Raw genomic sequence first — 18,043 nt, 5'->3', positions numbered from 1 at the left:
CTCTCTCTCTCTCTCTATCTCCATCTCTCTTTCTTTCTCTCTCTCTCTCTCTTTCTCTTTTCCGACGAGTTACGCAACGTCCATATCGCATACCAAGTCCCAACGGTAACGTTTTACCAAGGCGTGATCGGTAAATGGCATAATATCAGTCTGCTAAAAATGACACTGCTAAAATACTTTAGTCCAATTTGTAATCGTGAAAAAAAAAAGAGATCGAATGGAACATAACGTTTTCAATCGCGTCCTCTCTATTTCTCTACAATCGGACTCATCGATGCAAAGAGAATAGTTATATACACGTGTCAGTGAGAGAGAGAGAGAGAGAGAGAGAGAGAGAAAGAGAAAGAGAAAGAAAAAGAGAAAGAGAGAAAGAGAGAGATAGTTGAGCCTTACAACACGCGTAAGCGCGATGCACTACCAAGCTCAAACTTTCCGATAAATCTACGAACCAGAAAACGTGAAAAGGTTCAAATATCCGAGAGAGAAAAAGAAGGACAAAGGCCAGTTAGAAAGAGAAAGAGAGTGGTACATATATATATATATGTGTGTATGTCTATACACACACACACAGACATATATATATGTGTATGTATGTGTGTGAGTGGATGACATCGTTGCAACGAGAGACCGGATCGGCCATCATCGGGACAGGTGGTTCGAGAGTAAGAGGGGTTAGTTGGCATCGACCACCCTCGATCATCCCCCTTTTACTCGATCGACGCTTTCAGTTTCGTCGACGAAACCACAGCTGCCGGCGACCGAGCTAGCTGCCGTTCCTTTATCGAGGATCTCACGATGCATCGACTCTTTGGACGGAAATGCGTCACCTTCGGTGTATGTGAGGTTCCTATTTACAGAAGAGAGAAAGAGAGAGAGAAAGGGAGAAAGAAAGATAGAGAGAGAAAGAAAGATTATTATTGATCGATGATCGATTTCTTCAGTTTGGTGAACGAAGAAGGGATCTATCATCTCGAAGATTTGTTTTTTCCTTCTCTACTTCCTTTTCTATCTCCTCCTCCTCCTCCTCCTCCTCCTCCTCCTCCTCCTTCTTCTCCTCTTCCTCTTCTTTTTCTTTCTACTTCTTCTTTTTTTTTACTCCTTCGATGTTAATTACACTGTGACATAATTGTTGTGATATTGCGAAAACAGAAGTATTTTGTTATATAAATGGAGAAAAAATGATGAATGATCGAAAGTAACGAGAGGTGATCTCGTAAGATAGTGTTCATCTATACGATTGAAATTAATTATATATATATATATATACATACATACATACATACATACATATATATATATGTATGTATGTATGTATGTATGTATGTATGTAAACATTTAGAAATATTATTCATTAGGAATAATATATCTAAATTCATTTTGCATCTTCGTTTGATCTGTATGGATCGGTTTCGAATGTGATGTTTATTGTTATTGTTATTGTTACTGTTACTGTTGTTATTGTTCGTTCGTTGTTCGTCTTTTTTATTTTTATTTTTCTTTTTTTTTCTCTCTCTTATCTTTTTTTTTTTTTTCTTTTTTCGTTCTTTTTCTACTGGTTGTAAATTTTATTTTACGAGATATACGAGATCGATCGAACAGTGAACTCGAGTGTCTTTCTATTATTTTATCGTAGAGTACCGAGAACGAGAGCAATTCTCAAGATGGTAGAAGCAAAAATCGTTTACCTGTATCTGGTGTAGCTCCTGGGACACCTACAGCATCATTTCGACAAAAACCTTCACCGATATCACCGGTTAGATCCATCACGCCGGAAGTGATACAGGTTTGTTTCTTTATCCGTTCGTTTTATATCATTTTGATGTGTGATATAATTAAGTAATATTGTACGAGAATTTTATTTAAATTATTTACTATTCTCTCTCTCTCTCTCTCTCTCTCTCTCTCTCTCTCTCTCTCTCTCTCTCTCTCTCCTATTTTTTTCTTTCTTTATTTTTCATCCCTCATTCCTCTCCCACTCCTGTCATTTATTTCTTTAACTCAGGGTGGTGTCGAAGACAGTGACAAAACTCCTTCGAGAGATTTCAAAAGGCAGAGTATAAGAAGTACAGATGGCGCTGGTCCGAGTGCACGAAGGTATATTTTTATTTATTTTTATTATTATTTATTTGATAGAAATTGAATGGATGCATCTGTTGGATAGGTTTCTCATAGGAAAAAAGAAAAAAGAAATTAATTCATGAAAAATCAAATGTGATTAATATGATATAATATTTTGTTTTTTTATTTTTCTTCCTTTTTTTGTATGAGATTTGTTAAAAAAAAATATTAGATGTGGAAAAAATTTATTGTAAAAAGAAGCATTTCATAATTCTTTTTCCTAAATCTAAAGTAAAATTTAAGATATATATATATATATATATTAATAATTGTAAGAACAATATATAATATCTTAAAAGATTTCTATCTCGATCGATACTGTCTATATCGTATTTTCTATTTTACGGAAATATAAAAATGAAGTATAAAATATTCAAAATAAAAATCTCCTAATCTATCGAATGAAATGTTAGATATTTAAAAAATTAAATATTATACACATTACATATGTTATATTATATCTAGAAATATTGATATATCTATAAAAAGAGAAAAAAAGAAAATATATATATATATATATACACAAAAATGTTAACAATCTTCTTAGCTTTTAAATTTAATATAAAATATGAAATCTTTAACAAAGTCTTATTAGAACGAAATATCTGAAGATCGTTAGAAATTTTCATATGAAAAATTTCAATAAGACAATAAAGAAATTTTCAATGATTACAAAAAGAAAATTCTAATGATCGCGATTTGAAAATCTTTTGCATTAGATCCTCCATGAAAAAATCGGTACGTAAAAAGGCGCCATCGCCGCCATCAAATCCTGGAATACTTCGAGAAGTTAGTGAAGAACGAGAGGATCATGGTCCACCGGTGCAAAAACCTCCTGCGAAAAAATACTCCTCGGAGGAAAGTTCCGAAGAGGAGGACATACGTGAATTGGAGGGGAATGTTTATACGAAGGGTGGAATGGAGGTGAGATTGATTCTTCGATGATATCGGTTATCTCTTTTTATCCCTTTTTCCTTTATTATATAATATCTTGTGCATTTCGTTGAAACGATCGAACAAAAAAAAAAAAAAACGAAAAGAAAAGAATAGATTCTCTTAATTGGACGGACGATACTTTTCCTTTTTTTTCTTTCTCTCTCTTTTTTTTTTTTTTCTTTTTTTAATTTCTCCAGATAATAACTTTTTTATCTTTTCAGATATCCAGAAAGAGTGCTGGCAATGTAAAAAGATCGAAAGCTGAGATCGATGCTGATCCAGAAGAAGAGGACGAATTTGGTTACACAAATAGTAAGTATTTTTATTTTTCATTGTTAATGTTTCCTTCTTTAATTTTCTCTTAAATTACATACGCGTGTAAAAAGTTATTAAACGTTTTCAATTCTCGAGAGGGAAATTTTTTCAATTGCGTACAATCGCAAATTATTTTCGTTTGTGGATCTGTATGGAAATCTTTTTTCTTTTTTCTTTCTTTTTTTTTTTTTCTTTTTTTTAATAGAGAAATCTCATTCAATTTCGATCCAATTTTTAACTGTAAATTGAAAAGTATTTGTTATAAACGAGAACGTTGAATTGTATGCGTACATATTCGGAAATGTAATGCGTCCATTTAAAACGGAATTGAACGTTTGAAAACTTTTTATTCTCTTAACTTCTTTTATTTGTTATTATCGTCATAAAGGAAATATCTTGTTAAATTTCGTTCGCAATTTCTAATCGTAACGAGGTAAATATTTCTACATAAATATATAAAATTATATACATACTTATCATCATCATCATCATCATCATTATCATCATTATTATTATCATTATCATTATCATTATTATTATTATTATACCATATCAAATTCCTAAACGAAACTAATCTCTTCTTGTCCCATTTTTCCATCTTTTATATATTCTTTTTCTTTTTTATTTTTAACCTCCTCCATTTTTATATTATCATCTTATATTCTTTCATACTCTCCACCCATTGTTTTTTTTTTCTCATCTCTTTTTTTCTTTTAGTGAAGATACAAAAGAAATATCACAATCTGGGTCACAAGGTACTAATGGTGAAGGTAGAAAAAGAACGTGGTAGTTTGGGTATATCTCTAGCTGGGCACAAGGACAGAAATCGAATGGCTGTCTTCATTTGTGGCATCAATCCGAATGGTTCTGCTCATAAAGTTGGTGGACTTGCCGTTGGCGACGAAATACTCGAAGTAAGAAGTTTCACGTTTTACGATCTCTCTTTTCTTTTATGACTTTTATTCGTCAATCGTGAAGGGTCGGTCTTCGGGGTGGGGTGGGGTGAGTGATAAGATGGAATGGGAAAGATTTTTAGACGACGTTTACTACGTACCTGATCTCATTTGCCGAAAATAAGTCGACACTTTTACGACATACATATATATATATATATATATATATATATATATATATATATATATAAGCTGGCGCGAATATCAATCAAATATTATTTCATTTCTATCTCTAGTTTATAACACAAAAAATATTGAATAGAATGAAGATAAGGTATCTCTTTTCTTTTTTCATTATCTCATATATTTATTTAATAATTTTAGGTGAATGGTATGGTGTTGAAAGGAAGATGTCACTTGAACGCATCGGCATTGATAAAATGTATGGCCGGTTCATTCTTTAAGATAATCGTTCTTCGGTAAGAAAAATCTATATGTCTTATTTAATCTTAGTGTAATCAATAAGAATTAATATTTGTAAAATTTACTACAGAAAAACGCAAGGGTCGGATGATATCGCAGTAAAACCATTGGTCCAATTTCCACCGATCTTAGACGAGGTATACGAATATTCTTTAATCTTTTATAAACTATATATCGATATAAAATACTATATTATATATATATATATATATATATATATATATATATACAATTACGAAAAAAAATGCAGAGATCTTTCTTTTGCAGAGCGAACAATTTAACGCATATAAAGGAGTCCGTGTTGTCCCAGTAAAAAAGGTTAGTTCAAATAGGAATTTTTCTTTTATTTTATTCTAAAGGATTCACTTCCTTCTCTCTCTCTCTCTCTCTCTCTCTCTCTCTCTCTCTCTCTCTCTCACTCTCTCTTTCTCATTCTCATTCTTTCTAACGAATAATTTTTTACATTTAATTCTTTCAGGGACAATACGGTCTTGGTATAATGATCATCGAGGGTAAACATGCTGAGGTTGGTCAAGGAATATTCGTTTCGGACATACAGGAAGGTAGTGCTGCTGAACAGGTAAAGAAAAGAAAAAAAAAAATAAATAAATAAATAAAATATTATCGATAATTTTTATTTAATATACATATAAAAAATATTAACGAAAATATTGGAAACAAAATTATAGGCCGGTTTGCAAGTCGGTGATTTAATCCTCGCTGTTAACATGGATTGTCTTCTCGGCTCGACGTATGACGAGGTACGTTCGTTCGTTCGTTCGTTCGTTCGTTCGTTCGTTCGTTCGTTCGTTCGTTCGTTCGTTTAGAATTTTATTTCCTCTCCTTTCCCTCCTCCACCCTTTATATACATAACTTTGATTCTAAAAATAATTTTGATCGGATCGATTCCATTTATCGAACGTAACCGCGTGAATAATTTTAGGCTACGAGTCTCTTGAAGAAGGCCGAGGGCGTCGTCAAGTTGACCGTTTGCAATCCAAATCAAAGTAAAATTAGTCAGGACGGTAAGGAGATAAAGCCTCCCGAGGCTGAAGTTAAACCAGGTAAACAATGAAATCATCACATATTTGTTTTTACAGTCAAAATTATAACATATAGGAATTCGATTTCAAATCTTTTCTCTCTCTCTCTCTTTTTTCTTTTTTTTTTTTTCTTAGTGGAAAAGAAAGAACCAGAAAAACCGAAAGAACCAGAGCCACCTCAGGATCCAAAGGATTGTAAGATTCAAGTTGGAAAGGATACTACTATAGAGTTCCAAAAAGAAAAGGATAAGGGAATAGGTTTCACTATAACAGGTGGAAGCGATACACCAATGGTAAATTTGTTTAGTATTCATTGATTAGACGATATGAATCAACGAATAGGTGATTACAAGTAAAAATAAAAAATAAAATAAAATGAATGAATGAATGAATGAATGAATGAATGAATAAAAAGAAAAAGATATGATGATATGTCTATTATCTAGAGCGGCGTATTTATCCTCGAAGTATTTCCGGATGGAGCAGCTGGTAAAGATGGCCGATTGCAAGCTGGGGATCAAATTCTTGATATATGCCAAGAAAGTTTCAAAGCTATCGAACATGAGAAAGCTCATGAGGCAGTATTGAAAGTTACGGGAACAGTAAGTAGACAATTTTATTAAAGAAGAAAACATATAATTATTTTCTTATACATATATTTTATTATTAGTAATACGAATAATAATAATTTAACACCATTTTGTATATTTCGTTAATAATAATAATAGTAGTAGTATTTTTATATATACAAAATTATAAAATTATATTAAAATAATATTACTATACGACTATTAATAGAATATAAAAATTAAATAAAACAATTTGATATTGTTTATATGTATATATATATATATATAAATTTAAATAGTTATCAAACGACGATATAATATTAGTATTATTAATATAAATATTACATTATTTTTTTTATACAAAATTAATACGTCGTCCGATTGCAGATAATTATGGTGGTACATAGAAGCGATAAATCTCCAGAAGAAGTTGAGGTCGAATTACAAAAGAAATCAGGCAAAGGAGCTGGTCTCTGTTTGACCGGATTTAAGAGCGGCAAGGGTGCTTACGTATCCGATCTGGTAATATAAAAATGAGATATATTCTAAAAACAAATTAGATCACATAATTCCTGTTATGATCTAAAAATAAGCGATGTTTGATATTCTTAAAAAAAAAAAAAAAGAAGAACAAAGAGAAAAAAGAGAGAAAAGATGATCGATTCGCGTGCTTCCATATTTTTCTTCCGGGTTGACGCATTAATCTACTTATACCATGCCGGGATTCACAAATCGATAGAAAGAGAAAGAGAGATATGCTGAGAGCGAAAAATAACAACGTATCGTCCACGTCGTTTAAAAATAAACGTTACTATTGTTAACGATTCTCCCGACGCCTGAATATATGCAACGTTTGTATTTATACAAATGTAAAGACGTATAAACGGTTGCATATTTACAGGCACGATCAATTTCTATTTTTATCGATGTACCAGATATCATTTAGATCGTTTATCGTATTACTTTATTTCTAGTTACCTGGTGGTAGTGCTTTGGAAAGTGGCAAAATTTGCAAAGGCGACCGAGTCGTTGCCATTTGTGGACAGGACGTTCGTGAAGCACCAGTCGAGGATATCGCGGTTCACATCAAAGTTTCCAATCCAGTGCAACTCAAACTGGCTAGGTACAAGTCCGCTAAGCAATGACAGGTAAAGTACTTATTAGTAATAATTATTAAATAATTTCTATAACAGTTTATAAATTATTACAAACGTAATCAAAAAAAGAAAGAAAAAGCAAAAGACAAAGTAATAAATAACTAATATATATGTTAATAAAAGAAATAGTACGGGCGAGATGATTGCTTGATTGGAAACGTTTTGATAAAAATTTCAATAAATGGATATTATATAAAAACGAAAAAAAAAAGAAAAAAGAAAAAGAAAAGAAAAGAAATTATTAGTATAACATAATTATTATGTTTCAGGGTTCTGCGGGCGGAACTCTAAAAATGTATCAAAAAGAAACCAAAAGAAGAATAATTCACAGACAGCGTGGATACTAGTGTGATATAATATAACAAATATGATAATATATCTATTATTAAAGCGTAAGCTAATTAATTTTAATGACGAATTTAACAATAGGACTCGACGAAACGTGTCATCTAGTATATGAACGATTTCATCTGCGATTTTCTTTTTTTCCTTTTTCCAAAGGAACACTACATAATTAAAACAATACATTTATACAATATTTAGAACAATACGTAATTTACAATACATAATTACAAAAAAGAGAAGAAAAAAGAAAAGAAAAGAAAAAAGAAACGAGTAAAACCAAACGAGCAAACGAAAAAGAAAATAAGTAAAAAGGATGACATATAAACATAAAAATTACAGAGGGAACCAAAAGTCGTCGAATCTTTCGACCGATTTAAAAAGAAAAGAAAATAAAAGAGAAAGAAAAAGAAAAAGAAAAAGAAAATGAAAAAACAAAAACAAAACTAGTCGATAAAGAAAAAAATAAATTAAAATAAATTAACAACCAAAAGGACGTGAGCTTTTTTTCAAAAGGCCTCGTCGACCTTGTAAAGATTCCGTCTGCCGTGATTTTTAATCCGGCAAGTAGCCGATACATGATTAATAAATACGTTATTACTATTACTATTACTACTACTACTACTACTACCACTATTATTAATTATTATTGCTATTACTATATTACTATTATTAATTATGAAATATTATATATGAAATATATATATATATATATACATACATAGCGAGAAAGAGAGCAGAAGAAAAGAGTATTTATGCAATCCTAGAGACTAACGTTGTAATAGCTCCGAGTATGACTCGCCTTTTAGTATTACAAATCGTAGAAAATAATTATTACAAAATAATTATTACAAAAAGAAAAAAAAAAAAAAGGAGAAGGAGAGGAAAAAGAAAGAAAGAAACGGAGAACGAAAGAGAAAGAGACAAACGTAGAAGAAAATAAAGGAAAATGAAAGAGATTTTGCGCCACGATTGGAACACATCTAGTACCTGCAATAAAAAATACCACAAGAAGTAATCGAAGTAAAAAAGAAAAAAAAAATAAATAAATAAATAAAAGAAAAGAAAAAAGAGAAGAAAAAGGAAGAACGAAAGATCGAGATCAAAGGAAACATGTCGAAGACGTTAGGAACGATCTATGATCTATGATTACGTAAGAGAAGAAAAGACTTCCGGGTTGAAATAAGAAAGAAAGAAGAAAAAGAAATAGATTTCAAAAGAAAGATATGATACCACGAAGGGATAAAGAGGTTGCTTGTGTGTTAATCATGAGAAGGAAAAAAAGATTAAACAGATAGAAGGAAAAGGCAAGAAGAAGAAAATGAAAGGAAAGGCAAACAAAATGGAGAAGATAAAATAATGACGAATAAAAGAAAACAAAAGCAAAAGAAAATAAAAAACAAAAAAAAAAGGAATTTAAAAAAAAAAACAAAGTATGATAAAAGAGCGAGGAGAAAGTCTTAGTGAAAAAGAAGTGTCTAGTGACTTCTTTGTATCAAGGATTCTAGTCTTTTATTTTCAAAACGATCGCGATAGATATGAAGCTATTATTACGACGATCGATACTGATTATTATTATTATTATTATTACTATTTATTATTATTATTATTATTATTATTATCATTGTTCTTATTATTACTGCTATTATTACTACTATTACGATTATTATAACGATAATGATAAAAAAAAAAAAGAAAGAAAAAGGAAAAAGAAAATAGATCGTCGAGATTTTCGACATCTTTCTGATGTGGTTCTAATATATGAAAAAAAAAAAAAAAAAAAAAAAAAGAAAAAGAAAGAAAGAAAGGGACAGACAAATAGACAGACAGACAGAGAGATAAAAAAAAGATGGCGAAAACATCGACGTTCACAACAACGCTGTTCTGCTTCACTGTAAGGTCAAGTCCACACCAAAGCAACCGGCGAACTTTTCTCGCAAGTGTTCAGGCATACGCAAGCGTTTCGACGCTCGACTCGAATAAAATAAATAAATAATAATAATAATAAGAAGAAGAAGAAGAAGAAAATGAAGAATAGTAGAGGAAGTGAGATAAAAGAAAAGAACAAAATAAGAAGAGAAATAAATCTATTAAAGAAAATAATCGAACGCGCTCGTTGGAACGCTCACGTAGCGAACGAAGATCTTTAGAAAAGTCGTCTCTGTATTATTTTCCTAGTCGTAGCGCGTATTATATATAGTTTTCTTAGATTTTCGAACGAGAGAAATAAAATTAAACGAGACAAGATTAAAGAAAGGAAAAGATAAGAGGAGCGAACGGGGGAGAAAGAAAATAAAAAAAGAGAGAAAAAAATAATAAAAAGAGAACAAGAATAAATAAATAAATAAATAAATAAATAAATAAATAAGTAAGTAAATAAAGTAAGAATAAAGTAAATAAAAGATAATGAAATATAACTCCTTCTAAGTAATGTGTTTCCATACGGAGATTCGTTTCCTCGTGTAACGTCGCAAGATATCATCTCTTCAATGAAATTTGCTCTTAAATGAAAACGAAAAAAAAAGGAAGGAAAGCACAAAGAAAATATTTAAAAAAAAAAAAAAAAAAAAAAAAAAAAAAAACAGAAAGAGAGAGAAAAGAAGATATAAGAGAAACAGAATGAAAGAAAGAATGAAAGAAAGAAATCGAATAAACGACGAGGGAAAAGAAGAAAAATACAAAAAAATAAAATAATAATAATAATAATAATAATAATAGAAAGAGAAGAGCGAACGATCGAAATCAATGTCCGCGATTTTATTTATCCTTTCGTCTTTTTTTCCATTTCTTTCTTCTCTTTTCTTTCTTCCCTTCCTTTATTTCCTTTTTTCTTTCTTCTTTTCGTAATCTTATCACGACGACTATATTGTCAAAAAAAAAAAAAAAAGAAAGAAAGAAAAACATAAATGAATAAATAAATAAGAAAAGTTAAAGTAAATCAAGTAATGGAAGAGAAAAGGGAAAGAATAGGACGAGAAAAAAGAAAGAAGAGAAAGGGAAAGAAAAGAAAAAGAAACAAATCAGCCATGCTCATTCGAAAATGTGTATTATTAATCTCTTTCGAAATCAACAAGCCCAAGCACTTTTCTTAATTAATTTGATGGCTTTTCTCGAGCCTTCTTCTTCTTTTTCATCGACAAAGAAGAAGTTATGTTGAAAGCTTTCAAAAGCTGTTCTTTATTATTACATACATATATAGATCGTAAATATAGATTATATATATATATATATATATATATATATATATATATATATATATATAATAAACGACGACAACAGCAACAATAACAGCAACAACAATAACAACAAAGAAGAAAAAAAAATATATATTGAGAGACAGAGAGAGAGAGAGAGAGAGAGAGAAAGATACATACGCATAGATCTATATATATACGTACAGATACATACACACACACACACACACACGCGCGCGCGCATTATATATACATATATATTATATATATGCATATGTTATATTGAAAGTAGAACAAACGTGCATATCGATTCGTACAACGAGGCGTCGATCTGAAATGAAATACCAACCCAGACACTCGATTCATTATTATTTATTTATTTAGTTTTATTATTATTATTATCATTATTATTGTAATTATTATTATTAATATTGTTGTTGTTACTATTATACTATAGATAGTATAGTTAATACGATCAATAACGTCGACGTTCATAATCGATTCTCAATTTAACAATTTTATGAAAATCGATAGATCGGATTAAATATTATAAAATGAAAAACGAAACGGTGAACATCGATGTTATTAATTTTTCCTAATCGACTTATTAGAATAATAATGATAATGATGATGATGATTACTATTATTATTAATGTTGTTATATCAATACCTATGGTTAACGTAAACGTTATCATCGTTATCATAATGGACACTGTAGAGCGTAAAAAAATGCCGTATATTAATATTAATATTTTTATTATCATTATTATCATTATTATTATTACTATTATTATTATTATTATTATTATCATTATTAATGTTAGTATATTCATTATCATGATCATTATATATTCATGATTCATTATTATCATCATCATCGTCATCATAGCAAATGGACAAAATGACCGAAATTTATTAAATGCATTGATTGCAGTGTTGCAATACGATTTGTTTCGTTATTTCCTATCATTCCAATATTTTCCTTAACTTCACAAGATTCTTAAATCATTTCATATATGTACCGATCGTTAGAAATATAATGGAAAAATTTTTATGCGAGAATGTAAATAAAAAAAGAAAAGATAGGTAGATAAGTAGAGACAAAGAGAGTGAACAGATACTTTCCGATTTTTTCAAAACTGTAATAGAAATTTATAAAGAAAGAGATCTTACCAAGATATCTGGAAAAAGCAATGAAAATGAAATTGAAAACAAATGAAAAACAAATTAAAAAGTATGCAGATAACGAAATATTAATCGATAACAATTCTATTCTAATTTCATTATTTTTAAATCAACGCAATGAAGAAACACGTGCGACTTTTTTATTTGTTCCGTCACATCTGTACCGTTTTATTCATGAATACATTCACCGACTAATAAGTAGACCAAAGAAACCGTTTATCGACTCTATAAAAGTGGGTTACGAGTACGACATTTATATGAGGTCAGAAATTAATCGTGCGTAACTGAGAAAGGAAAGAAACATAAATAATAATAATAATAATTACAACGACGACGACGACAAAGCAACAACAATGATGATGATGATGATGATAATGATAATAATGATAATAATAATAATTAGAAAATTTTATCTAACGTAGACATTCCAACGATTTTATCGTCGAATATCTCAATCTCTCTTTCTAATCTAATAATTAGAAAATATTGCATCCAACGTATGTTATAAGGTTTTATCGACTAATATCTCAATCTTACATTTTCTATTATCATAAAATTCATGAAATATCTATAATTGATTATAGAATATGTTTTCATTTATGTCCGTCGTCATCTTCATCTTCACTCTGTCCAATTTAATTATTTCTTCTTTTTAATTTCTTTTCGTATGTATTAGAAAAATACATATTTTGCTAGAAGAAGCAATGATACGATGATACATGTCTTTGTAATTGATTCGATCAATTTTTTTCTTTTCAATTTTTTCTTGTAATAAGGATAAAACGTCTCAAAGTAGATGAGTACGTTTTGGAAATCGTATTTGATTCTGAAAGTATTTTTTGTCTCTTAAAAAAAGCAAGACAAACAGAGAAAATCAACAACGATTTAATTTCCCTTTTTCTTCTCATGCAAATCTGTATATCGATTAATTCAAATCATGTTTTCATGTTTACAAGAATATTAAATCGACAGATGTTTGTTTACTCAGCTGTTCGCAGAACGTGCCAACGAAACTATTCTATCTAGAAAAAACACATTTTTGATTCGTTCTATTGATCTTATATATTATTTCCATTCTGTGATTTATATACATATATGTGTTTGTAAATAACATGATCTTATAAATGTTTCTTTGCATTGCATTATATTTTATTTATTTTATTCTTATACTAATATGTTTTATTATTTTATTATTATATCATTAGAGATAAGATATTACAATTAGCTAATATTATATCTATGTAAAAGTTCTAATTGTCTTATAATTATCTTATAATATCGTCTAATATATTGTGACATTATTATTGTTATAAGCAATTATTATATTTTATTATATATAGACAATATATTATAGTTATTTAATATTATATATAATCGAATATTATTATATACATTTGATCTAATATTATTAGCTAAAATATATTGTACGAAATATATAAATATATTTGTTAATAATAATAGTAATAATTTCAATTTATTAAATGCTGCAAAAAAAGAAAGCGTTTCATTCGATCGATTTGACCATGCAAATTTTTTTTTTTTTTTTTTCTTTTTTTTAATTAATTTTTCTCGAAACTAAAGATTTTCACATATTAGTTATCACAGATAGTTATCGTATGTAAAATCTAATAGAATTTCTGGAATCGTTTGAATATTGTCGAGCATTGTTGCGGCCTGCCATCCAACTTCAAATGCCATCGAGCATTCTAGAAGTTTCGCATAGGCGTGGCGTGTACATAATTGCGATGGCATTACTTTCGAATTACTTAATATTTTACGTCCTATAAGCTAAATCTATGTGTCTGTGCGTATATATATGTGTCGGTGATCACATTCCAGACTTTCTTAAGCAATTATGCTATAATGTACAAGCAACTTACAACCATCGTCCCTTTGGCAAGGTTAGTTTAATATAGTGAAGACTTAGCAAACATAGTATTGCCTGATTTTCTGTTTAAATATGGAGAATAATCTTATATATGGAACAGGATATTTCGATATTATTGTTTCGCTGTTATTTTTTTCTTATATGTATGTATAATAAAGACATATTAAAATTTATATATATACATATATATATATATAGATAGAAAAATCAATAACTGTAAAGATATATAGATATATATGTGTATAGATAGATAAATCAATAAATGTATAGATATATAGACATGTATATATATATATGTATGTATCAATATATATATGTACAGGTATGTATATTGATTTTTTCATTTTATATTTTTAAAATTATTATATATATATATATATATAGATATATAGACATATATATGTATGTATGTATCTATGTATGTATGTATGTATGTATGTATGTATGTATGTATGTATTTATGTATGTATATATAGATAAATCAATAAATGTATAACAGATATATAGATAGATATATATATATATATATATAGATATGTAGACATACATGCATGCATGCATGTATGTATGTATGTATGTATGTATGTATGTATGTATGTATATACATATATATATATGTACATGTATGTATATTGTGTTTTTAATATTATATTTGTAAAATTATGTGGCTCAATGAAAAACCTTATCATTGAGCATTTAAAAAAGACTTTACTAATAAATTATATATTACATTACATTACATATAAAAATTATACGTGTTTCTTAATATGAACAGATATGAAACTTTTTGTTTCACATTTAGAAATATTAAATGTAAAAATATTAAAACATTTCCATTTTTTTCTAATGTCTAATTTCATACCACAGAAGGTAAATGCATAGTATTTAAATTCTCGACTGTGGGTAATGTAGTTGCCTACTATTACAATGTCTTTATGCGAATATCTGACTGTAACTTTCTAATAACTTTCTAATAACTTTCTAATAACTTTCTAATAACTTTCTAAAGTATATATTTCGTTTTTATAAATGACTAGAAAAAGAAAATAATATAATTACTTGAAATTTTTCAAACGTATTTATAAATTTCTCGAAATTATATGGTAATAGTAGAACCCTGTTTTATCTATCAAGTTATCATAGGTAGTAATGGTAGAGAACTATTATATCGTTTGAAGAAAATACAGTCGGTAATACAGTCGGTAAAGTAGATCATTATTTTATCGATACAAAAAAGTATCTTATTTTTTATCTTTAACCTATTTTATCTGAACGTGTAAACAAGTGTTTCATATTTGACTTCGGAATTAATTATGTAACAAGAAGAAGATAAAAAAAATTGAACTTCATCGTTGATAGATTCATTATTGATAAAATTTTATAAAAGCAACTAAACGTACTTCCGAAACTTCGTTATCGGATGATGGACAGAATAAAATTTCAATATGCATAAATCTTTTCAAGAGGTATATAAGTAAATATAATACGAAATTATAATATATTATATAAAATCCATCGACGCTGAAGCATGTCAGGATGACTTTTTATTGAGTTAGTTATTTATTTCTCTTCTTTTCTCTTCTCTTCTTTTCCTCTAAAACAATGCGAGAAAGTAGATGAAACTTTATGATAGAATTATCGAGAACATTTGAGAACTGAAAAGAAAAGGTGAAATATATCAGAGATGAAACTTTAAAGATTGGTAAGAGGAGCACGTAGTAAAACTAGTAGATTTCGGTACAACTTACACAGAAAAGAACCTAAAAGACAGAAGAATAGATAGCATACGAACACAGAGCATACAGATGTACTCGCGAACTACGTATCAAAAATGTTTTTACTTACGAGACACCAATACTCGTTCATCCCCATTTTAGCACCTTTGCTATCAGAAATCTTTTCTTCTTTGCGATCTTTCGTACCTCGTAAGTTTTTACTTTCCTGTTGCTTCGACAAAAAGGAAAAACTTTTCTATTCGCATGAGTGGTAAAAAGTTCTTTTCTAAGGAGTCATTTATCGCTTGAAATTCTGCCCAAAGGTGGTGTGATGGTCTCCGTTAGGAACTTTTATACATCTCTGGTGGTAAACACTCGATGCGTTGCGACCACGGAGTCCAATCTAGCGTTCCCTTGTCTCTCATCCCTTCATCCTTTTTCTTAATCCCTCTATACCTTTTCATATCCTTCTTAATGATATTGTTTGCGTAGTTTTTACCTCAATATTTCTGCTCTTCTATTATACTTACGTTCCTTTATCCTTCTATCCTTTATTTTTTTAATTTTTTTTCTTTTGTCTTGTTTTCTCGTATTTTTCCATGTTTCATCTTGTTTCTCTCCATAAACTAAAGGCTAACAAGCGTAAGATGCTTAGCCCTCTTGTTGATTTTTCCTTCTCTAATACCATGTAATACTCGTATTATAAACTCGAGTATTATTATCATTATAGGCAAAATAACCACATATTAATGGAAACATACATACACTTGCAATATGGATTATCGAAATTATCGATGGAAAATTTCGTTGGAAATTCGGCTTAATTGGCATTCGATCGTATTATGATTTAATCCGTAGTTAACATCAATTCCCTTGATGCGAACAGACTGAACTAATTAGTATCTTGAGTATTTTAGGATTATAAAAATTAATGAAATGACTGATAAAAGTCACTCGTCGATGAATCTTTTTTCTTTCTTTTCATCTTTTATATAATTTAATGGTCGTCCTTTCTCGAAAGATCTGCCTTTGCTGTTTAAGAACGTTATAGATTTAACCATTCGTAAAAGAAGGACATAATAAATGACAACTTCAAAGGGAAAAGGGTTCCGAATAATCTCCAATAATTATAAATAATCTCAATTCACTTTTATATATTTTCAAACTTTATGAGGGTATTACGGCTTAAAAGAGATCCTCCGTTGCAAATGGATTTCCGCCATTTCATCGTTTGTACGAGTCTTTTCACATCCATTTCCTAAAGTTCGCGTATTTTAAAAACACATAATAAATCATACCATACGGAATAACATTAATTTCTATAATCATCGTCATATATGTGTACCTGTACATACATTATATATACATATGTGTATATATATATATATACACATAAATCGAAGAAAAGGCAGAAATAGGAGGAATAAACGAGAAAGTATGCATTAAATTTTACAAAATACATCGAAATCGTACAAAATCGTATAAGCTTAATAACCAGATGGTCGCGCACGTACGTAGATAGGATTCGTACGCTTCAGCCGTAGACAAATTCGAACATCGTGCGTATTGGAAAGGAAAGGAACGGATTTGAATATGAAGTGCAACATAATAGATTTATTTTACGGCTCAAATCACGCGCCTGTTTGCCCTAATCGATACATTAACAGCGCATAGAGAATTTTCGACGTAGTGGAAAGCACTAGAGATACATATATTCACTTGCTCTCTCTCTCTCTGTCTATCTGTCTCTATCTATCTCTATCCATTTCTCTCTGTCTCTCTTTGTCCATCTCTCTCTCTCTCTCTCTCTCATTCTTTTGTCCACCTTTCTCTCTGGTATAAGCGCGTCGCGTACCAACTCGGCTCAAGTAATAGCGGAGTCCGTTCACGGAATACAAGGTGAAGCCTACTTTCTTCATACAAATTATGTTTATGGCATAAAAGAAGTAGGAAAAAAAAGGGGGACGAGGGAGAAGAAAGGCTTCAAAAGAGTAGGGACAGTAAAACGTAGCAAAGTGAAGTGAGTGGTGAATTGAGAGGAAAGGAGAGGAGAGGAAAGGAAATTGGCAATACGTCGAGGTAAAACGAGAATAGAAAGAATAGCAGAAGCCGTTCGCTGACTCGACAGGCACTACTTGGAACAGGACGAGATGACAAAGTCAATGATCAATTTCTAATCGTAAGTTTCTTAGCAAGTAATCTGCA

The 18,043-nt window shown here is 29.6% G+C and overlaps 1 protein-coding gene and 1 long non-coding RNA gene across 8 annotated transcripts in view; one reads left to right on the top strand and one right to left on the bottom strand.

Moving 5' to 3' along the window:
- The window catches only part of LOC122633230 (inaD-like protein), a 74,376-nt gene extending 64,227 nt beyond the window's left edge, over positions 1-10,149 (top strand). For all 7 annotated transcript variants that reach the window (XM_043820886.1, XM_043820888.1, XM_043820885.1 and 4 more), the window contains 16 exons: positions 1,634-1,783; positions 2,003-2,094; positions 2,838-3,042; positions 3,276-3,366; positions 4,087-4,283; positions 4,647-4,741; positions 4,816-4,882; positions 5,013-5,063; positions 5,224-5,325; positions 5,435-5,506; positions 5,689-5,809; positions 5,924-6,081; positions 6,235-6,390; positions 6,745-6,879; positions 7,332-7,505; positions 7,784-10,149. In XM_043820886.1, coding sequence (XP_043676821.1) covers positions 1,634-1,783; positions 2,003-2,094; positions 2,838-3,042; positions 3,276-3,366; positions 4,087-4,283; positions 4,647-4,741; positions 4,816-4,882; positions 5,013-5,063; positions 5,224-5,325; positions 5,435-5,506; positions 5,689-5,809; positions 5,924-6,081; positions 6,235-6,390; positions 6,745-6,879; positions 7,332-7,502 — 1,863 coding nt within the window. In that variant the 3' untranslated portion in view covers positions 7,503-7,505; positions 7,784-10,149. The remainder of the gene's footprint in view (positions 1-1,633; positions 1,784-2,002; positions 2,095-2,837; positions 3,043-3,275; positions 3,367-4,086; positions 4,284-4,646; positions 4,742-4,815; positions 4,883-5,012; positions 5,064-5,223; positions 5,326-5,434; positions 5,507-5,688; positions 5,810-5,923; positions 6,082-6,234; positions 6,391-6,744; positions 6,880-7,331; positions 7,506-7,783) is intronic.
- Positions 10,150-15,468: 5,319 nt separating this feature from the next.
- On the bottom strand, positions 15,469-16,277 carry LOC122633281. Its single transcript, XR_006328073.1, has 2 exons — positions 15,969-16,277; positions 15,469-15,778 (listed from the first exon to the last, which is right to left on the bottom strand). It is a non-coding gene; the product is annotated as an uncharacterized LOC122633281 (long non-coding RNA).
- Positions 16,278-18,043: the final 1,766 nt, after the last annotated feature.

This window comes from Vespula pensylvanica, chromosome 12 (genome assembly GCF_014466175.1).
Source record: "Vespula pensylvanica isolate Volc-1 chromosome 12, ASM1446617v1, whole genome shotgun sequence".
Taxonomy (NCBI): Eukaryota; Metazoa; Arthropoda; class Insecta; order Hymenoptera; family Vespidae; genus Vespula; species Vespula pensylvanica.
This window is presented reverse-complemented; position numbering and strand designations above follow the sequence as displayed.